Genomic DNA, 23,192 nt, shown 5'->3' on the forward strand with positions numbered 1-23,192 from the left:
CCTTGAACTACTGTGGTCATCTGGCCAGGGCTCTTTCTCCTCCTCTTCCTTCTCCTCCTCTGAGGAGTGTCCGTTGATTTGCCGAACCTCCACCTCTCCCTGAAAACAAAACAACACACAGAATTAAATAAAAAAAGAATGAATGAAATACATGGAAATAATGGGAGTAGATCAGATTTCAGTTTTCAGATAATGCACTGTTGGATTTCAAGAAAAGTTCACCACATAGTTCCCACATAAAGTATAACACTAAATCCAGAACAAGGCAGTAGCAGTAGTGTGTCTACCTCTGAGGTGCTGTCATCATCGTCTGCAGCCTCAGCACTTTGGCGACTCGTCTCCTCCATGGCAGCGCGAGTTTGATAACCATGGTTACCCTGGCTCCTCCTCCCCTCATCGGCTGCACTCTCTGATGTGGGATGAACCTGCAACAACAGAGAGTAGACTGGTCAGTATGAAGCACAGAAACAAGAATAACTCGGGTGATGTTATAGCTGGTAGCAGAATAATAATTAGGGACATGAAATAAAAGGAAACAAGAAAGTTTGATTAAAAACACAATGAAGTTCTGTGTTAAAGAGATGTGCAGTTGTCGATAAAATAATTTCAGGAGAAAAATAATCATATTTCTGTGAAGTGCGGTTAAAAAAAATCATGTCTATAAGAGTGTGTGTGCAAATGTTAATTCACTTACCCTGCTCTCCTTGGGGAGAGAGTGGATGGTACGTCTTCTCCTTTCCGACTGATAAATATTGATTTCCTCCTCCCCTTTAGCCTCACGCCAGTTCACCTGTCTCCTGCACAATAACACACACACACACAGTTCATGATGTGCATTAAAACTACCACTATCAATGGAAGAAAATCATATGACGTTCTATCCTCCAAACTCTGATCTGACTATGTGTGTGAGCACTGTATGTATCCGTGTGTGTGTGTGTGTGTGTGTGTGTGTGTGTGTGTGTGTGTGTGTGTGTGTGTGTGTGTGTGTGTGTGTGTGTGTGTGTTTTACCTCACAGAGGCGTCCTCCAGCTCAGGGACCAGCACCCTGCGGCTCCAGGCCACCAGGTCTCCCTCTGTGGCCATCTGGCTGCGTGGGGCGTTGCTGTGCATCTGGCGGACACCCTCGATCTGGCCGCTGCGGCGCAGCCCCACGTTGGGTGGGGAGTGCACCTCTGTGGGTGAACCCACCGATCCTGAAGAGAAGAGATGTCAAAGAGAGAGAAACCGAGTGGTTTGAGTCCTTCTGTCAACAAGTATGTTTTTCCATTGTTCAACATACTTAGGTGCTCTTCTGTGTACCTTATAAGGAATTGGAGAGGACTAAAATCATTTAAAAAGTCAGTAAATGGGAATATTTGGCTGTTTTGTCTATAAACTATTAGAAAATAGTAAAAAGGTGTCTGAGGTGATGTCTTCAGATTGCTTGTTTCATCAGAGCAACAGGTGAAAAGCCAAAGGAATTCAGGTTAGTATCACATGAGACAAAGACAAACAGAAAATTCTCCTAGTACTGTTTCAGCACTAAAAGTGACTGAGTGAGATTTAAAGATAAAGATGAGAAAAAAATAATGATTGTAAATAACAGGGAGTCAGTTGTTGAGGTAATTATGTTTTGGTTGTAAAACCTAATGGAATTTATAAAGCGTACAATAAAGACACTGGCAAATAAAGACAAATGCAATTACTTAACATCGTGTATGCTAATGTGTGAGGATGGATCACCAGAGCCACAGGCGCAAGGACGACTTTGATCGACTGTGTGTTTTCATCACTAAATGCATTAGCTGACCAAAAAGCACATATCCTCAACACTCATGCATCCTCTCAAATCAGCAGCTCTAAGAGACACAGTTCAAAAGGTGTTTTATTGAACCTTTTAGGTTTCCTGGGTAAATCTCACTGAGATGCCCCACAATGTTTTGTTTTGCATAATTGGACATTATGTATGTTTCATATGAAAACAATTCCCAAGTTTCAGAATACATTCATTCCAAACAAAGGGTTGTAATTATTATGACTATGATAAATGCGTAATTATTATAAATGTGTTGTACAGTGTCATTGTCACACAGTTAATTGTAAAAATTCATCATATCTGGATTAACATAGTGTCTGAAATTAGTTCTCAGCTTGTTTTAACCTGCTTCAAATGTAAGTGGAGTGACATTGTGTTTATACAGCTTCTGTATTTCTAACTCAATGAAGACACTGAATTTGCATCATGAATTCCCTTAATTAATGTCTTCACTAATCTGCAAAGCAAGTGAACCACACTGAAGATAAATATCTCATTGACAGTGAGCTGAAATTTAATGCAAACTCTGAGGTGGTCTGTAAGAAGGGACGGCAACGTTTGTTCTTCCTCAGGAAGGAAGTTAAATGTTTTTATTGTGGACGGGAACATGTTGTTATTTTATAATATATTATATTTATTGAATCTGTCCTAACATTTTGTATGATTGCCTGATATGGTAACCTGAGCGTGAAAGACAAAAAAACACCTGAGCCAGACTGCTAAGGTGACAGGTGTCCTACTGACCCGCCTGACAGCTATCCTTAATCAGCGGGTTCTCCACAAGGCCACATTCATAGTGGACTTCACAAACCACCGCCTTTATTCTGAGTTTGAAGCCCTTCACTCAGACTTCCTCAGTCCAGGTGCACCAGGATTAAAAACTCCCTTATCCTGTGAGCAATAACGCTGCTGAATTTGCACATAGAAAATTGTCATTTTAAAGTGTTCTGTGTTTTTAGTGTCTGATGTTTTTTATAGTGTTTGGTCTTTTACTGTGTTGTGTGTGTTTAATTGTAGTGTGTATATTGTTGCACTTGTGTTGTTTTTATTTGTACCCCTGACTGCATTTCCCTCATGGGATAATAAAATGTCTGAATATCTGAATCTGGCTCCACATTAAAGAGCTGCCCACGCTACAATCGTACGACCTTCCACTCATGACTTGGTCCTACCTCTACTGGCCCTGGTGTTTGCAGCAGCAGAGGCAGACACATCATTTGTTCCCAGTCTTTGGTCTTGTTCCTGCTGCAGCCTCTGAATCATTGTATCCAGAGGACTGGGACCGTCCACCGCCTGCTCACTCACCACTTGGTTCAGGCCTGACACAGAAAGGAATGGAGCAAGAGAAAGAGACTTAAGAAGTGAAAGAGAAGCAGAAAGAGAGAAGAGTCTGGTAAAACTAAATAAGGCTGGAAATCAACAGGCGTAACAGTCATAAAGGTCGCCACTGTGCACGTCACAGCCACCTCAAAGAGGAAAAATGTGATGGGGTTTTCCCAAAATCCTGTAGAGTCACCTCAATACTCAGAAAGCTTTTTAAAAGTAGGCCACGTTCAGGTACCATTGTTCTATACACTGAGGCAGAAACTCCAGAGAGCTTGTAGAGCTTCCTGTTCCCCCCCTTTGCAACCTTCACCTGCCATCACTGTGCAATACTAATGCATTTCATTAACTGCTGACTGTTTCTGTTTATATACCTGCCAAGATTATAAACTGCCTTATTAATTCTGGATTTAATTGCCAAAGCTGGTGCAGTTTCAGTAAAAGCTTCTCATTAAGCACATTTGAAGACCGATAACATTCTTGTCAAGTAATGAGCTACAAGAGCAGCATGATCAGCTTGACAAAAGCGTCTTTGATCAGCTGACAGATGGGCTCTGATGAGGCCTCCGGGTAAAGATCTGATCTGAGGTGTATAAGCAGACAAGGAACAAGTTCAGCTACAACACACTTTGAGAATCTCAAATACAAAGGGGGGATACTTCTGAGGGTATGTACCTGAGGAAGTGACACCCATCTGTGGGATCAGCTGCTCATCCCTGCAGCCCTCCCTGCCAGGCACCAGCCGCTGGTACCTAGGAGGGTGGGGGTTTCCGTCCACGTCCACCAGGAAGGGAGGGGGCATTAGGTGTGGCGCCTGCTGAGTCTGCTCATCCAGCACGTAATTGTTGGCATCCCGGATCAGCGGCCGATAGTCGGTATGGAAGAACATCTGGTCCGCAATCTGAAGCAGAGGTGGAGAGTAACAGGTACATTTACACTAAAGCTAATATGTCTATATCAGGGGTCTGATATATATATATATATATATATATATATATATACACACACACACACACACATAGTCAGTCAAGTTAGGCTGTCAAGTTTGTTTACATCAGATATGCTGTAGGTGATGTGCAGAGATAGCAACTCTTCTGGTTAACAGAACAGATATAAACTAAACTTTTCCAACAGACAAGAAATGCCATGGATTAAGTGAGTTAAGCTGTGGGCTTCAACTTGAGCCTCGTTTTCTTTAGCCTATTTTTTTTTACGTACCATTGAATGTACTGACAACCATCACCGGATTACCAACTAAAGAGCCTCTTTTTCCTCTGATTTCTGAGCAGATTTATGGATGTTTGTTTGCAGTGGTGTTTTTGGCACAAAAAATGTTTCAGATGTTTTTCATACAAAATGTGAATTTTGGATATTGATATTTCATGATTTGTTAAATTATCTTATTCTTTTGATTTGTTTTGGAGATCAGTTTAAGTGTTTTGGTATGATATGTGAATAAATGTCACCAGTAAAATAAGACATGAGGGACTCTCAACTCCTTTTATTTTTGAGTAGCTCTCAGTAAAAAAGGTTTTCACTGAGGATCTTCTCACATCCGATCTCAGGACGTTACATGACACAAGCATTTGTTACTACTGATAAAATTGATCTCTCAAGTTGATGTTAAATACCAGGTACAGGTATGTGTGTAAATGTGAAAGGTGTTCCTGGAGCTTTACCTTGTCGTACTTGCTGCTGGAGCCAAAGCCAAAGATGAGCAGGTGTCCATGGGAGTCTGTGGCTGCAAAATGCTGCCCATCTGGACTACATTTGCAGTCAAACAACGCCCCATGCCCTTGGCCCTCAATCTATCCCCAGAGACAGAGAGAGATAGAGAAATATTGCACGCTGTAAATCTTAGTATAACACTGCCTGTGGGGAATTCCACGCAACTGTAGCAGATGCATGGCATGGACACAGTCAGCTGAAAATGTCTTATACATAAGATCACATGCTCTGTTCAGCAAGCCACATGAATTGCACTTACAAGTGTTGCTCTACAATATTTCTTTAAATATTAAATCATAATATTCCATTTATGAGTCAGCAAATAGGAAAATTGTCATGTTTTTTTTTTTCAGATAAACAGCATTTCAACTCAGCAGCATTTCACATTAACACAGCAACAATAGTGAAATAAATAGAATCAGATGGATAGCAAGAAGACTCTTACAAAACAGACAACCAGTAGACCACCTGTAGAAACTGAGACTAGCTGCTCTGGCCATCAACTGCCTGTTGTTTTTACTTCTTCTGTGGGTTTTCCTTCACTTCCACAACAGCTCCATTCAAACACAAGATGAAAACCTGTTCTAGTTTAGTTTTTGCCACTTTGTCCCTTATTCATCAAAAAGACTCAGCGTCTGCCAAACCTCAAGTACCAAACTTTCAGTCTTCTACTGACGTATGTGCAGGAAGGGCATGGTTGAGGGGCTACAGTAGCAGCAGCAGTAATGACACAGTGTTTTAAAGAATAAGCAGTAAATGTTTGCTTAAACAGGCTCCCTTATTGCAGAAAATGTGTTGACGACTTGCACTGAGCAGATAAGCAGTGCAACCCAACGTGGCTTGCAGACTTCGCTCTATTAACGGAATAGTTCTGCATGTTTAGAAATGAACTTTCTCTCACTTTCTTGTTTGGTTTTGTGCTCCAGACTCGTGGAATAACCTACAACTCACTTTAAATATCGATTTCCTGAAAACATTGGAACAGTTTAGAAATACGCTTTTAAACCTTTCAAATCAAAATGTTTCTGAAAGTAATTGTTTTTGTTAGGAACTGATTTTTATATTCCGATTGTTTGCTTTGTTTTCTTTGTGCTTCAGTAATCTCGGCATCATTGAAAAGGAGGGTCGCCCCTCAATGTATCGCCAAGAAAATAAATAAAGGTTGTTGATGATGATGATGATGATGAGAGTCAGAGGAGAAGATTGACACCACTCTCCTGTCTGTCCGTGAAATATCAGGCCACAGCCGGCAGCTGGTGCGATCAGCCAGCTCAGCCTCGCACAGAGACAGAAAACAAGGGAAACAGCAAAACTGGCTGTGTCTGAAAGTAGTTAAATTTGCCTACCACCACTTCTACAGCTCAACAGGTTGGCACAAAGCCCCCGTAAAAAAATATATATCTGTGTTCTAATTTGTACAGCATTAAGGTGCTGGTAGGTTCAAGGTAATTGTTTTCAGTCTTTACACTAAGCTAAGCTAACTGGCTGCTACATTTTTACAGTAGAGAGCGCTCTCTACTCTCTGTCTTCTCAACTAACCCAACAGGAAAGTGAATAAACCTGTTTCTCAAAAAACTTAACTATTCCATTAAGTTTCAAACTGAAATCTGGGCCTTTCCACACACTTTGTAACAACACTGTTCACTGTCTGTGATCAACACCAAGATTTTGGCCGACTGACCAGCTCTCCGAGTGACTCACTTGTTTTGAGACTGTGATTAATACTGTCCTTGGTTACCATAGTGACACAGGCAGGAAATACAACAGAGGCTATGACGATTAACACGCTAGATGAATATGTACAGCAGCATAAGCAGCATATGGGTGATGTGCCATGGTTGCAGTCTACACTGGACCCGTGCCCATGGCCACATGTAGTGCATGAAAATGACAGAGACAATGTCATAATGGAGGTGAGAGAGTGAGACAGCAGAGAGAGAAAGTGAAAGCACTGAGAGAGTGGAGGGACAGTTAGAGGGTGAGAGGGAAAGAATGAGAGGGAAAGAGAGACACTGGGAAAGGAAAGAAAGAAAGAGAAAGAATGTGTGGTGGGACAGAAGAAAATACAAAGTGAAAAGGTTTAATGAAAACCACATATCCCTGCAGTCCAGAGAGAAAAAATTAAATAAATGCAGATCTTTTTGCTAATGTGCTGCATAAGAAAACATGACATCTGTGTCCCAGGAGAGGAGGGAAATATTAGGATCTGGACAGCTTCTTTGTGAATGTAGCCAAAGACAAGTGAGACAGTGACACAGGCTGGACAAAAATCTCACCATGTTGAAATAGGAGCGGATCTTGACCCCTCTGGCCAGGTCCCACACAATGCAATTTCCATCATGCCCCGCTGAGAAAAGGATTCTTGGATCGAAGGGGTGTGGCTCCAGAACGAATACCTCATCCTCGTGACCCTGTCGTTAAACAACGTGAACATCTAGATTAAGACACTTAAAAAATAAATAAGGACAGATTTTTTTAAAAATCAATTACGCTTGTTTAATAAAGGACTGAACCTGTGATGTAAAATGTTTCAGACCATTAACAATTAAGTATACTTTGGGCCACTTGGATTCTTCTCTCAGTCTAGAGTAAGTCGACATCCAGCATTTCAAACAACCTAACCAAACAACAAGTGTTTTAATGCAAGAAACAACTAATGTCATATTAGCCTTTTACTTATGTCCGCAACTGCTTTTTGTTTTTCTTTTGGGTTTATACACATTGTTTTCCAGGCAATTATCAAATGTCCCACAACCATGAATGCATCGCTGGAGAGACTTTCCAACAGTCCTTGCTAACAACTGCATTATTATTATTATTATTATTATTATTATTATTATTATTATTATTATTATTGCCTGCAAAGTGTTATAAAATGAAGTACATCTTGTAAGATTGACAAAGAACCCCTGAAACTCATTTAATGTTAAATTCATGCTAACAGGGTGCCCTGGTAGCTCTCCCGCTAGAGCCCATATCACATTTTGGACTTACTCCAAACCTCAGGTTCAGGCTCAGGCTCAGGTTCGAGTCTGAGCCGAGGCCCTTTGCTGCATGTCATCCCCACTGTCCCTCCCAAATTTTCCTGTCTCTCTCTCACTGTGGCTCCAAATAAAGGCAAAAACGCCAAAAAAATAACTTTAAAAAATCATGCTAATGTTTATATTATCTTTTTGCCTTTGTGTCTCTGCGTGTGTGTGAATGTGTTTAATCACTTCATACCATCAGGACGTGGACGAGGTTTCCCGTGGTGGAGTTCCACACCTTCAGCGTCAGATTGTTCGCGGCTGTGATCACCGTGCTGTCATGGCGATCCCACGCTACCATGGTAACCTTCAGCTTGGTCACCTTATCTTCTAGTGGAGGAGGGTTGTACTTCCTGTGGGGAAGATGTTGATGTCATGTTTACACCAATTAAGATCAGTTTGGTTTATTTTATACGCAGAGGAGCAAATCAAAGACATGATGTGAGATGGTTGAATAAAAAATTTATAAAATATTGATCAAATTTAACCCATTATCTTCAGTCCTTTTTTACAACATTAATGAGGAGCCACCCAAACTGACAGTATCTCTTATCTCTCTACAGCGTAAGATAATTATTCACAACCTCAGCTGTTACATATGTAAACTGTGAAGAGCAGCATATACAAAATATTTCTGTACTTTTCCAGATGGTACATGCACATCATTGAGTTCCTGCCCCAAAGACAAGTTATATGACTCATTTCTATTCCGTAAATAACCAGATTATCTGCATTTATTCTGTGTATTGTTGTCTCATGTTGTTGTGTTCATTCAGGCAATGAAGACTTTAAAAGACCTGTCAGTATCATCTCCATTCACTCACTGTCAGTGATGCCTGCAGTGAATCTATATTCTGCCTGGAAGCAATCGGGTAATCAATCACTGTCACACTTTATGCCACAGGTGTCACAGTGTTGCTGTGTTTTTTTCTTTAACTTAATTATTTATGCCCTGTACATTATGAGGCACCTCACACAACTCTGAATAAATGAATGCATGTATATGTAAAGTAATATGTAAAGTAATATGTATGTAATTTAAAGAAAAACATTTTGCTGGTGGTACAAAGGGATTTAAGTCTTCTTTAACTATTGCTAAATAAATGTTTTTACTTCAAAACAGTGCAGCGTTTTCAGCAATGATTCCTCACAAACAATGGGTCTGAGACTGTTTGATCACAAATGATTGATTTTTGTAAAATTCTGCCTGACATTATAACCTGCAGGATCATCCCAGCCCACAGCTCTGAGCTCTGAGCACAACAGCACTGGTGGAGAATCCAGACTCTGACAGCCGTACACACACACTTACCCGGGTAATTTGGTCTGCATGTCCAGCAGAATGCTTCTCCAGCCCTGAGGCTGCAGCTGCCAGATTCGTGCTGTACCATCCCTGCTGCCGCTTACAAACCTACAACACACACACACACACACACACACACACACACACACACACACACACACACAGATTTGTGAACACATGCAGTAATCACGCGGCAACTAAACTGTAAATATAACACTTGGTTCTATTTCAGCTTACTGCAGTACAATGGCTGCTTTCATCTGCACACATCAGTATACACTAATTGTATGTACCCTCCCCTTCTCTGTCTCTTCCACCCCTCCCTTTGCATAGACAGCCTACCTCCCTCACTGCTGAGATTACAGCAGCCCAGGGGAATTACAGCTGAGCTTGTTTTTCTGCAAACTCCACACAAGCACACATCATTTTACACTCAGCGAGTGCATGATTTCTGCGAGCGTGTGTGTGTGTGTGTGTGTGTGTGTGTGTGTGTGTTTGTGAGAGAGAACGTGTATTAGAGCATGTATCAGATAGTAAGTAACAGTGGTGTTTCTGCTGACACTATCAAGTCACATTACTACACCCTGAGGGTCCATAAAGGCAAACAGCAGTGCACAAAGAGTAACTACTCCTTCTATCTAGCTCACCCAAACACAAACACACACACACACACACACACACACACAAACACACACACACACACACACACACACACACACACACACAAACACACACAAACACACACACAAACCTGTGCAAACTTACCTGTCACTGCAATGTGAAAATTGGATGCTGTCAACTTTGTCCTGGGTGAGAAAAATACACATGAAAAGTCAAATTATCACAACGTGTAACAACAATCTCCACAACAAAGTTAAAATCCAGCTGCTGAGGAATACCATGGGATACAACTGAAAGCTTTGGAAAAAGCAAAAGTAAGGGAACCTTGAGTTTTTTTTTTCCTTTAAGCGTGAACTTCTTTTAAATAACAACCTGCTGACTGATGTGGACACAAAATACATGTTTTGTCATTTTGTGTGTGATGTTTTAAAACAAAAACAGACCATGGACAAGACAAACAGACATCAGGTATTATAGTTGTTGATTAATAAGTCAAAATAATGTACTTTCTAATAATTACAAATAAATACTTTGACATTTAAAGTACACTTTTTGTGTAGGCTCTTTGTTCACTCACTGTGTGGGACTCAAGCTCAGAGATCTTCTCAGGTTGGCCTGAACCAAAGTAGTACACCCTGATGATGTGATCCGTGCTTCCTGTGGCAAGGAACATACCACCTGCGTGCACGCACGCGCGCACACACACACACACACACACACACACACACACACACACACTTGTTGAGCTACCACACAGGCTTTCATTTACAATTCTTTTAAAAATCCTTCATCAACATTTCCATATCTTTGCTTCTCTTCTATTTCACGCCTGTGGCACCATAGCATCATAATATCCATATATTCCATTATTTTTTAGATAGATTTAAAATAAATAAAAGAATATATATTAGTTCACTTCAAGAATCAAACTGGGCTCGAGCGCAAACTTTACAAACTTTTAAATCATCTATCAAATGTTCAAGGTCAATAACATCTCAAAACAGAAATATACTCTCAGCAACTGTGAAGCACACTTATTCCACCTTTACTGACAAGCAGCAGACCCACTTCAGTGAGTGTACCAGCTCTCCAGTTAATCTGAGCTAATTGTGCACTTCTTTTTTTTTTGAGCTCCCTCTCCGGTGGTGAAGATCAAAGCGAGCTGTGCTCACCTGCGCTGAAGGAGGAGCAGATCATCTGGACGCCAGGTCTGGAGCGCTCCGTGAATTTACTGGGCCTCTGACTGTACACACACACACACACACAACAGAGATAGACGGTGACAATGAAATACAGTCAACAACCACTCCTGCAAGAATCAATTGGTTTGTATGTTTTAAAGACGTTTTTAAAGGTTTCACATGTGGCCATGTTCAGTATATATAAACAGTAGTAGTTAGAAATCCAAGCCACCATAAACAGAAAGTTAAAAAGTGACAGTAGTCATGTAAGTGTCAGTGTAACAACATCAAAAATCTGTGGGTAATTTAGATCAATACAAGCATATCTTTGTTGTCAAGATACCACACAGGAAAATAAAACAATGATTTTCCCTGTGTAAAAAAACACAGCTATGACAAGAAAATAACATTTTCAGCCTCACAAATATGACATTTCAAAAGGTGTGAACAGCACTTGCACAGTGCAGGTGAGACTTTGTGAACCATGTTTGTGTTTCTCACCCGAACTTGAGCGTGCGTGCGTCCCACTGCCAGAAGCAGATGGTGCCGTCGGCTCCAGTGGAGGACAGGTAGCGCTTGGAGCCACTACAGAGAGGAGAAAACTGCAAACACAACCAAAAAGAAGTTACAGCTGATCACTGTGGGACCTCCAATGACGTTAGTAACACTACAACAAAAAATAATAAAGGGCAGTTACCGATGTAACAATGTAGGGAGAGGTGAGAGATACACAGAGAGCATAGAGAGGCCATCGCAAACACCGTGTCACGGTATATATTCACCAGAGAAGGAAGACATTGCTCTGTATTTGTCTTATAGTGGACAAGTCCCATAAACAGACAAAAACCAACAATTTACTAATCTACCAGAAAGTACTTACTGTATAACCAAAGCCTAACATAGCTCATTACTCTGTGCCATAGATCACCACTGTCCAAACTTTAGATTGTGGCTGGAAATAGTCCCCAACAAATTAACTATTTACTCTTGTTTGAATAACATTTGCAATAAACTATAGAGCCCAGCTATTTTAGGAAATTACTCAGCCTTTAAAAAATGCTAACAAATAAACTAAACCAGTGGTTCCCAACCTTTTCCAACTCACTTTCAATTCTCAAAACTGTTGACGGCCCACATCCAACTCCAAGGGATACAGAGGCCAAATAATATCACTTTTCAATTCACCATCTGTCTCTTCACTCTTTCCTTTGAACTCTTCCTGTTGCAAACCAGCTATCCATTATTATTCTCCAGTCTTTGCCATGGATGTAATCTTTTAGCTCGCAATCAGACCGCAATAGCCAACAATTATATGATGGTGATATGATATGATATGATATGATATGTGGTCTGGCCAGCGACAACATAAACGTTCCTCTCATTGGCTTAAGGCCCTAATACAAGAGAGAGAAAAAAAACTTTGTACACATTTTAAATGTTTTTAAAGCTCATTTCATTTTAAAACATTTAAAACATTATTAATATTTTCACTTTTTACAGTAAATTACATCTTTTCACCAAAATTGTACTGTTTTGCAAATGGTTTGTTGCCCACTTTCAGCCCACCATTGGGCCCCAGCCCACAGGTTGGAAACCACTTCACGAAACCAAAGCACTGTTTGGTCTGAAACAACGCCCCCCATCCATAAACAACTGACATCATCTTTTAGCATCATTATGCACAGTGTAACAATGAGTCTGCTCACAGGACCAATACTGACATTTTATTACATACTGGAGATCAGCCAGTCATGTCATCAATCGCCCATATGTTGGAGGTTTCTCCTTGACCTCATCTACTCAACATATACGAGCTACAGTGGATTGCAGTAAAGTTTCAGTTGTTCATGATCTAAATATAGTTTTAGTGGCTCTCACAATATGTCATATTTGGCAGTATGAAATTAACCAACATGCAAAATACCCACAAAAACATCAGCTCAGCTCCAACTTTAGTTTAACAACAGGTGCCTGAACTGTGCATCCAAACAGTTTGGATGTAGTTTTGATAACGTACTGTTACAGACACAGATGCACAAACTCTACAGACAGACACACATTCTGAGGGCAAAGATTCAAAATATTTTAGTGCCTTTCAGTTCCTCTTTTTGGGCAAACAAATACACACAGACAAACATACATGTAACAGCACACACTGTGACAATCCTCCTACCTGTAGTGAGGTGATAGAGGCAGCGTGTCCCTCCAGGACAGCCAGAGGGGCGCATGTCTGTAAGCACCACACTCTGATGGTCTTGTCACAGGAGCCAGCAGCGATCATGGTGTTCTCGTAGCTGACGGCCATGTCAGAGATCTCGGCGGCGTGGCCACGCAGCGTCGCCAGCAGACGTCCGTCATCTGTTCCCCAGATCTTCACCAGGCAGTCGTCTGAGCCCTGGGACATAAAGACAAATCTGTCAACGCGGCTATCAGACGCCAACAACGACTAGTGTTTTAGATAGTTGGAGAAGTGGCGTGTCTGCCTGTGAAGCACACTTCAAGTAAGACAAATTAAACAAGTCAAGTTCAAAAAGACTTTTAAAATCCATCTGAGCTCACTGCAGCCTGCAGGCTGTCAGCAGACTGGCAAACTTGGAACACAAACAGAGGAGAGAGTGAGAGGCTTCAGATGCAAAAATAGAGGTGATTAATCTACAGTCTGACAAAAAGTGATAATTTGAAGGCACTGGATTGTCAAACCAGCTACTAAATTGATTATTACCAGTAAAGGGAGTAACACTGCAACTGTCATAAAAAATATTATCTGCTATATTATCTGAGGTCAAAGACCAAGTAACACCAACACTTTTGTTATTACCAGGTATATCATTACCATGGTGTGAGGATATCTTAGATCATGTTTGATGGAGAGAGCAGACAGAGAGAGCAGCTCAGCCGTCAGTGGTGGGAAATGAAATTAAATACATTAATACAGAAACGCATGTTTTCTATTGGCTAAACTACAGTATACTTGTCCATTAACATGATTATTAAACAAATGATGTGGGTTATACAGTACATGTGGGTTATTGGGAGAATCAGGTTCTCATGTAAATGTTTCCTTAAACTCTTACATTGATTTGGTTATTCACGGTGACAGGGTTAAACACAAGCAACAGGAGAAACAAACGTACTGACGCACTAACCACAGATTTTTCACACCGCTGTGGGACAGACTGGTCTCCACTGCGAGCAAACCTTGCTCTGGCTGAACTGCACTGAAGACGATAAAGTAATCTTAAACTGTAGAGAAACGCTAATGTGTGTTGGCTGAGGCTTCAGTAAGACCTCAGAAGATGTCTCATCTTGGCAAAAGCTGTTGTGGGTTTTTAGCAAAGGGGCAGTTTTAGACAGAAGGTTGTCTTAGGAGTAAATTAAAAGCAATGCAAGAAAAGAATGGAGAACAAAAGCAACTACGTTCCTGAGGCGGCGTCTTAAACATCCTTTAATTGAGATTGAGGTTCTTGATCAAGTATTTTCAATCAAGACATGAAAACAGCCTGCGGGGACTCAGCTGAGAATTTCTGGCTGTGATCCAGTTTGCCAGGGGTTAAAATGTTTGTGATTCAACACGGTGCCAGAACCATCTGTGCCCTGATTAATATCTCAAAATAATTTCTCAAAACCAACAGGTAACCAGTAGCGAGATGCTAAAACTCAGTGTGATGTGACTGAATGCTTTTAATCCATGGAGAGACGGATATGTGCAGTTTGTTAAAGCTAAAAATAAAGGAGAGACTTTGGAGTGTGATGTTAGAAAAATCCATTTATTTGCAGACTAATTGTCAAGATTCAAGTTTCAATCAAAATCAGTCATTTCTGACACACAGGGCTCTGATGACAGTCACAGAACATGCCGAACCATTCGTCTTATATCTGCATATCCTTTTTAAAAGACAGGCCACGCCATCAACGCCCGCATAGATTTTTAGAGGAAATGTGAGATGAACCCCCCCCTCCAACCCCTCCTCCTTTGAATAAATCATAATCATTCACTTCATCACCAGTAGAGCAGGGCCTGTTATTTTCTGTGGACTGATCAAAACACCAAGCGGTCCCTTAGTGATTTAGAAAAAGCACAAGGACAAATTAAAGCTGTGGCGAGATGGATGAAAAACTGATGTGGCCAAAATGAGAGCCGGGCTTTAAAGGTGCAGGGTTTGGAAAAGCCAGAGACTTGGCACAAACTTTCCTTGTTGCTATAGATGTGAAGTTATGTTAGATACTGTCACAGGGACCAATCCATAGTGCAGCTAGTCTAATTTGTCCTTTTCAATGGTGATGATAATGAGCTTGCAGCCGTTTCTAAAGCTATATTACTCAAATCAATGTGGCTGTTCACCAATCAATTGCTTAACCAAACCTATATGCACGTGCACATTGATCACACATGATTGCGGTGAATGTTTCGGCTAAATAAATCAATCAGTTATCAATCAATCAATCAATCTGTCTGCTACTGCAGCAAAGCCTGAGTGGAAAGACTGAAGAGATCCAAAAATAAGAAAATATATAAATAAAAATGATCTTGTGATGAAAGGAGACAGCAAGAGAGAGAGAGAGAGAGAGAGAGAAAGAGAGAAATTGAGCTGGAAGAAAAAAGGGAGAAGGAGAAAGTGAGGGAGACTAAGAATGAATTTTAATTCTGGCACTTAGCCAGCGCCTCAGAGGAAACATTTTCTCCAGTTATGATGAGAAATAGCAAGAAGAAGGGGGGGGGTGGGGGGGGGACAAAGGAGGGGCAGTGCAGGATAAGGGACGGGGGAGAGAAAAAAGAAAGAGAGAGCGATAACAGGAAAAAAAGAGAGACAGAGAGACACCCCCCACCCCCCACCCCCCTCAGCAGACAGCCATTTTTAGAGATTTAAGAAGTGAAAGCTGAAAATGGTGTATAGCAGCAGGCAGTGTTTGACTCAAGGATCCAAACAGAAGGACGGCAGCATTAAATTAACATTATCTCATTGTTTGTTCAATATTTAACACGAAGCCTGTGCTGTAGCTGCAACGCAACCACATGGAAAATGAAGCCAACGCAGCACAACATGTACCAGAGGCATCCAGAGGGCAAAGGTCAGCTTCCTCCCTTTGACGACTTGAGGATTCCTTGTTTCCCCTCCTTAAAACATGACCATCAACATCATAGAGCTGTGTGAGTTTTCTCTCCTGTCAGCTGGATTTGGCTATGGCAGTGAGTCAGTGAGTAAAAGCGTCCCACCCCGCTAAGGTAAACAGTAATTACCTCCTACCAGAACTGTTACAGCGAGGAATACAGATGCCTGGTCATCTTGGTAAGCAAAAGACATCTTGTAACAATCAAACACACACACACAATACACAAGAAGTGACTCTATACACAAACACAGAACCGACGCTATCACACAACAATGCCAGCAAAGTCACTTTGAACACAACCTTCACCACCAGAGCGCACACGGAAACATCCCACAAAAACCGCAGCCTTACCGTGAAGATGCGCCGTCCCGTCCTGTCGAAGGTGACGCAGTACACGGACGACAGGTGTCCCAGGATCCTCTTGTGCATCTTCATGTGCTGGTACACAGCAGTGGGTACCAGCTGCCGCAGGCGGTAGGAGCCGTTCAGCCGACGGCCGTAGCTCGTCTCCACTGGGTGTCGGGTAAAGATACACATCGGTGAGGAGAGGACAGTAACCAGTTAACAAAAATTCACTTATTTAACGGAAGACAATGAAAATGGCTAACAAGTCTGTTTATTCCCTGCACAAAAACACACTGTGATTTTGAAGGAAATCAATATCAACACTACTGTCAAATGCTGCTGGCAGAAGAGACCTTGGCAAGCAAAGATACAGCGAAGATAGTTTGTAAGATCTGACTCATAGACCGGGGATCAAAGGAATAAACAAAAAGCAAAAGTAGTTGAATTCATTTTTTTTTCTTTTGTAAAATTCAAGATTTGTCTTCCATACCAATATTAGGTGGGCTCCCATAGATAATTGGTGGCTCCGGTGGTCGTCCGCAGTGAAGTGCAGCCAGTGCTGAGCCCTTCCACACAACATGCTTGCAACCTGGAGAAAGAAAAACATAAAAGAGAAGCATTAATACACATTAAACACACACAGTATACAGATTCTATTACGACTTTGCCTATGAGAGCTCGTCTGCATGCAGCTACACTTAAATTTGCATCAGCACATGAAAGAATGTATTTACATGGGGTCTATTAGTCTGTAGGAATATGAAGTAAAACATCATATTTGCCCGAGTAAGTGTGTTTGCATGTGTGTACATTAAAGCTCTCATGTGCACATGCACTGTACGTGCACTCACTCTTGCTGGTGCGGAGGAGATTCTGCCTGCCGGCCCCCAGCAGGCTGGTGAGTCCAGGCACGCTGGCAGGGACCTCCCTCTCCAGCAGCGGACAAACTCTGGAGCAGACCTGCAGCAGGTGGTCTGGACTGATGTGCCGATAGAGCTTCACCTGAGCACAAACACACACACACAAACATATCTCAGTTTGTAATCAGACTGATAAAGGAGAAAACACCAGTCAGAGGTGAACAGGGCGGCGTGGGAAAAAGGGAAAAGCTGATCCACAAAGACATCCAACAACCACTAGCTCTACTTTCCTCAGTTGCTCAGAATATAAGAATTAACATGGTGTCACATTATTACAGCAACTCTAAAAATCTATTGGGCACTTTGAGAGATAAAAAAAAAAACATCTTCATTGGATCTTAATCGAAAATAAAACACTAGCAGGCGAGTAAAAAGGGAATAACTAAGCATTTACATGTAACTGTGGCCTGCAAACAAAACGATTCATTTTCTGGCTTAAATCCATTTAGTTTAGTAATTCCTAAGCACAAATACACAAAAGAAATATTTTCAGCATCATTTGGAAAAATTAAAAAAAGGTCACTTCCCCAAAGCCTTTTTGGTTTGCTGAGTGTGTCATAATTCAGTTTTAATAAGTTAATTATTACTGGCTGCCCATTTTCTGAAGGTTCCAACACAAATAAACTGAGAAAGCATAATTTGGAGGAATTAAAATGATTGCGCGCTTTTTAAATGAATGAAAAGGATCAAATGATATCTGCAACAAAATGAATGCTTCCATTCAGTTACGCTGTTTGTCTTTTAAATGGATGTGGATACAGTTTACAACAGTGCAGCAGCAGCAGCAGCAGCGGCAGCAGAAGAGGGGGGCGTGGCAGGCAACATAAGCATGAAGCAGACTGAAAGCCACACAGTTATAAACACAGTGTCTCTGATTCCACTGACACATGGAGACGCATGCATGGCCTACTTCTTAAGACACACACACACACACGCACACACACACACAAACACACACACGCCTGAATGACTGGCATAGCAACTCCACAGCACAGGATGAGGGAGATAAACATGCAGCATGCAGCACTGTGTTTATTTCAGGGTGCAGGATTATTTTAAATGTATTAATTTAAATCAGACATGCGGTAATCAGCTTCGTTTCAGACACATCTGATTTAAATATCTGAACTGGATCAAACAAGCCTGAAATGAAACAATTACTCCAGTCGCTCTCTCTCTCTCTGTCTCTCTCTCCGTCTCACACACACACACACATTTGCTCCATTCCTTTATCTGAGCACTGACACTACCACTTATTCTCTCCCTGACACACACACACACACACACACACACACACACACACAATTAATGACCCCTTAATTGCTTTCAACATCCTTGCTGCTTCTGAGACGTGATCAGTGTTTCTAAGCACATATCAGCTCACAAGCCTCTCTCAGGTACACGCAGAGCCATGAAGAACGAACACACACACACACACACACACACACACACACACACACACAACACCACTGGAGTGATGTGTAATAACAATTTGCTCCATTTTACTTGCTTCTGAAGGGTACCGGATAACACTCCCCCAGCCACAACAGCAGCACCAGAAAGCACATGGTCCCACACACACGCCTGCCAGGCAGCCTCTGTATGACTATCACCATCCTTACCTTTCAACACACTCTGTAAAAATCTATAAATATCTTCCACCTGAAACGTTACTATCTTTCACATAGATTTATAACATTAAAAGGCACCACCATGTTGAAATCTGCTGATCAATAATGATTGAAAAAAAATAATTAAAAAATAATTAATAAATTAATGTAAATATATTTATGGTCATAATGATGATAGGTTTTCATTTCATTCAAAAAATACCCCTATATATATGTGTGCATTGTGCTCCTGATCGATTTTACAAGCAAACTGAAAGTGATCGTATATCTAATTAACCCGCCTTAATTAATTAACCACAATTAATACTGTTAATTATTACAATATCACTAAAACGATCGCTGATTCCTCATAGCTGCCCAACCCCCTTCGGTATCAGCCCAGACATCAACCTCACACTGCTGACAAACAACCGTGATCCACCGCGCAAGCATCTAAACATATTTCTTTATACACACACACATATATATATATATATATATCTTCTAATAATTAATAACCCTCCGCAGTATTTCTAATAGAGGAAATTATGCACAATAGACAGGAGGCAGGCTGAACGGCTGGGGAAGGGAGGAGGAGGAGGAACGGAGAGCCGAGTGAGCCAAGCAGGAAGAGAAAACACACACACACACACACAGAGAGAGAGAGAGAGAGAGAGAGAGAGAGAGAGGCAGAAAGACACTGTCAATAATTTCTTAAACGTATAGATTTACATCCCGTTCAAGCCACGCTTCATGCGATCTCGTCTCCAGCGCTCATCTGTCTGCCTTTTGTTGTAGTGGGAGGGGGGGATCCATAAAAATGTAGGTCTTTGCGGATTAAATAGGCCACATGTCGTTATTTTTATATAAGCGTTCAAATAAAACTTATAAAACAGCGCAAAAATGGGGACGCACACTTTCGGCAGACGGGCTAAAAAAAACAAAACAAAAACCAAATATGTACGCGATGATTAATTCTCTCCACGCCCCCATGCGTAAAAGGCGCTTTCAGCCGAGCCCTGTTTGTTTACATGACAATTAGCACGTCAATTAACAGCGCGATTAGAGGATATCAGCCCAGCGTTACCTCGCATCTTGACATAAACTGATCTGCCTCTCCTCCTCCATCCGAGTCTGGACCTCGGTCCCACACAGCTGCTCTCCAAGACGACTCCACAACAGGCGGGCAGCAGCCTTCCCCTCAAATGGGAGCTGTAACTCCAGCTTTACTCAATGCACTGTTTATATTCTCCTCCAAAAAAAAAAAAAAAAAAGTCCTGTTTTCTAACTCTTGCCCCCTGTGTGTTTTCAACCCATGCACACAAATTATGGTTGTTGCAGGACAAGAGCGCCTCCATCTCTCTCCGGCTTGTGGCGCAGGGAGTCCCTCCTCCGGATCCTGGCGCTCCTACACCACAACACTCATGACGTATCAACATTTCACACACATTTTTCCAACAACTATTAAAACCTTTAGGACATGCATGGCACCAAACTCGCACAGCACGGTGCACATGAGGCTGGGACCCGACCCCTCGGTGCCCTAAAACGGCCCCAACTTGCAGCCAGCTCGCCCTGTAAAGTCCTATTCAGTTTTTTTCTTTACCACCTGATTTAAAAATTGCGGGAAATTCAATTTTTATTTTGCTCTCTAAAAACTTTTTCCTCAGTTATAGGGCTCCCTTACCAAATTTTCGTACGTCCCGGGGTGTTCCTGCCCCGTCCAGTCCAGCCTTTTGGGCAGCAGCTGAGATGGAAAAATAGTGTCGAGTGTGATCATCCAGTTCATAAATGCATCAAGTGATGTTTTAAAACAGTAAATGATAAATCAGAGTAAAAGCAACATCACAAAGTACAGTGCAGAGAGAAGCATCTCTCTCGTACTGCTGACTGCTTACCTCCTTCTCCTCCACCTCCCTTATCAGGGTCTGAAAATAGGATACAAATACAGAATTACACCCCGTGACAATTTCGGACATATTATAAATTATCCTTAAATGCAAAAACACCAACCTCGGCTGCTTTTTGACACGGTCCAGCTTCTAGAAATCGGGCTATTAGGAAGTACAGTTCTGGTATGGTTGGAGGGGGAGAAGAGGACGGGAGCTGCGTTAGAAGAGGGCACCGAGGAAATTGTGGGGATATTAAAACAACCATGACATATTTTCCGATCTCCTTTACTCACCAGAAGTCAACTGCGCGATGTGTGTACTGTCTGAAGCCATTTTGGTGTTGTTTGCCAGGGCAGCGCCAGAGCCTGTGTGGCGGGTCTAGGTGGCTGCCCTGTAGCTGTCACTGTTTATCCACCAGGAAGAGGCTGCCTCCATTCAGCTCCGCTCACACTAAGTCCCGGCTGCGTCGAGTATTCCTGCGCGAAGCGGCAATTAGGGCGCGCTGCTCGTTTTACCCCTCAAAACACCGTCTTCCCCTCGCAAAGAACCAACCGCCACGACATCCCCGGCTCGACTGCCCCGCAGTGTGAATTTTAATGGCGGTCGTTCGGCCGTGAAGCCATGTTTGTTTAAATCCCCCTCCCCCTCAAAGGAAAAAGCGCAAGCCCTCCGCGGAGGAACACGAGCGGTGTGTTCCGCGCACGCCACTGTAGAGGGGAGGTAGAAATGGCAGCGTGCTAAAGGAGAGGACACATTGCTGCAGAATGGCTGTTAATCCGTAGCTAGCTGACATTTATCATGTTTTAATAATTACAGCCTTACACTTACATACATTTATTTTAGTTGCGCATTGATGCAACGTAAAATTCTGTTACATTTCCTGTATTTTTAGATGCGGATGTAAAACATGGCTCCCGTGTTTGAGAGGGATTTTTTTTTTTTTTTTTTAGCCGACCTAACCGTTTCAGCTGGGTTTTACCAAATAATACAGCTAGCTGTGATAAACCTGCGTGCTCTCGTTGGCGTCGCTTGCTCTCGCTGTCGTTATTGTGTAACAAGATGTCAAGCTAACACACCCACTCTCTCTGGGAGCCGTTTGGTGGGGAAGTCGTCCATTTCTCTTCCAAATACTGCCAGGCAGTAAAATGGGGGAAGGGTTGGAGAAGAAGGGGAATGCAGCTTAATGAATGAAACCTCGGGAGTTACGGGAATGTAATGGCAATGAGACATTCATGCAAGATAGACCATCAAGAAAGGTTATTGAGTTAATAGTCACATGACAGACAGCACACATGAGACACCTGTGAAATAAAAAAAGGAACAACACTAAGATGCTATTTATAGACAATCAAATCATATTATTATATGAGGGAGCTATATAATATCTTTATTAAACAGCTATTTTTAAAGTAGTCACTCTTTAAAACGAGCATTCAGTGTCTTTTCAGTGACCTCATGATCTGCTTTTCTTATTTGAAGTAAGACATCAATGAGAGCATAAGTAATTACTCTAATTACTACTCAATGTTAGCTCTTTGCATTATGTGAGAACTGCTTTGAGGTTGGCGTATTAACTACAAAACAATCCACCTCCTAAGTGAGGCTAATACTGTGTTTGTTGCAGTAACCAGGAAACGCACAACCTCAAATTCAGTGTGTGAGATATTTACAAGGAACTAAAGAATATATTTCAAACACCACTGAAAAGGTATAGCTTTCGTTTTTTTTTTTTTTCTCACAACTTTTCTTCCCAGTTCTTCCTTCTCACCTATAAACTGTGTGAATGTGAACAAGTGCTTACATGGTATAATCTGTCCCAATAAGGAATTATTTATCTTTGTATATAATGTCTATCGTACCAAATCATCTTTCAGTCCGACAGTGCAATTTCAAATATCACAGACACTGGTATAGAAACAAGTCTCCTATTTACATAGTGCATGTGTCACTTTAATGCCTGGCAGAGACATAAAGGAACAGGCCAGTTTGTGTCTGAAAGGATGCTGGGGATATATATATATATATATATATATATATATTTAAAAAAATAACCTCAAACAGGCAACTCACCAAATTTTATTTTGAGTGAAAATAAAGAAAATATTAGTTGGCTTTAATGCAGCTTTAATGTAGCTTTTCACACTACATAAGTTTTTCCTGTGAAATGCAGACACACGCTGAATAATTTAATTAAGTGCATTTCTCAGACAAGATTGAATAATCAAATGAATATTCAGTATATACACATGCGATGGCCGCATATACATGTAGCCATCGCATGTGTCCGAACTGGCATTTGTTTTTCAAAGGGCACAGAGTCTATGCATTTCCCT

At 41.6% G+C, this 23,192-nt stretch overlaps 1 protein-coding gene across 2 annotated transcripts in view; it reads right to left on the minus strand.

Annotated features, from left to right (window-relative positions):
- phip (pleckstrin homology domain interacting protein) overlaps window positions 1–22,882 on the minus strand; it is a 37,960-nt gene extending 15,078 nt beyond the window's left edge. Inside the window, exons 1-22 of one of the 2 annotated variants that reach the window (XM_071478722.1) lie at window positions 21,153–22,882; window positions 20,981–21,039; window positions 20,866–20,895; window positions 20,655–20,714; window positions 17,289–17,439; window positions 16,928–17,026; window positions 16,444–16,604; window positions 13,154–13,375; window positions 11,482–11,582; window positions 10,972–11,042; window positions 10,377–10,477; window positions 9,944–9,984; window positions 9,188–9,286; window positions 8,072–8,228; window positions 7,126–7,260; window positions 4,801–4,929; window positions 3,797–4,022; window positions 2,971–3,117; window positions 1,013–1,196; window positions 695–797; window positions 288–425; window positions 2–99 (exon numbers count right to left, since the gene is read on the minus strand). In XM_071478722.1, the coding sequence (XP_071334823.1) occupies window positions 2–99; window positions 288–425; window positions 695–797; window positions 1,013–1,196; window positions 2,971–3,117; window positions 3,797–4,022; window positions 4,801–4,929; window positions 7,126–7,260; window positions 8,072–8,228; window positions 9,188–9,286; window positions 9,944–9,984; window positions 10,377–10,477; window positions 10,972–11,042; window positions 11,482–11,582; window positions 13,154–13,375; window positions 16,444–16,604; window positions 16,928–17,026; window positions 17,289–17,439; window positions 20,655–20,714; window positions 20,866–20,895; window positions 20,981–21,039; window positions 21,153–21,192 (2,552 nt within the window). In that variant the 5' untranslated portion in view covers window positions 21,193–22,882. Of the gene's footprint in view, window position 1; window positions 100–287; window positions 426–694; window positions 798–1,012; window positions 1,197–2,970; window positions 3,118–3,796; window positions 4,023–4,800; window positions 4,930–7,125; window positions 7,261–8,071; window positions 8,229–9,187; window positions 9,287–9,943; window positions 9,985–10,376; window positions 10,478–10,971; window positions 11,043–11,481; window positions 11,583–13,153; window positions 13,376–16,443; window positions 16,605–16,927; window positions 17,027–17,288; window positions 17,440–20,054; window positions 20,552–20,654; window positions 20,715–20,865; window positions 20,896–20,980; window positions 21,040–21,152 lie in introns of those variants that run through there. The other variant, XM_071478723.1, reaches the window with a different exon arrangement.
- Between the last annotated feature and the right edge of the window lie 310 nt (window positions 22,883–23,192).

The sequence above is a fragment of the Trachinotus anak genome, unplaced genomic scaffold (genome assembly GCF_046630095.1).
Source record: "Trachinotus anak isolate AG129_WGS33_773 ecotype Australia unplaced genomic scaffold, CSIRO_AGI_Tana_v1 ptg000005l, whole genome shotgun sequence".
NCBI classification, from domain to species: Eukaryota; Metazoa; Chordata; class Actinopteri; order Carangiformes; family Carangidae; genus Trachinotus; species Trachinotus anak.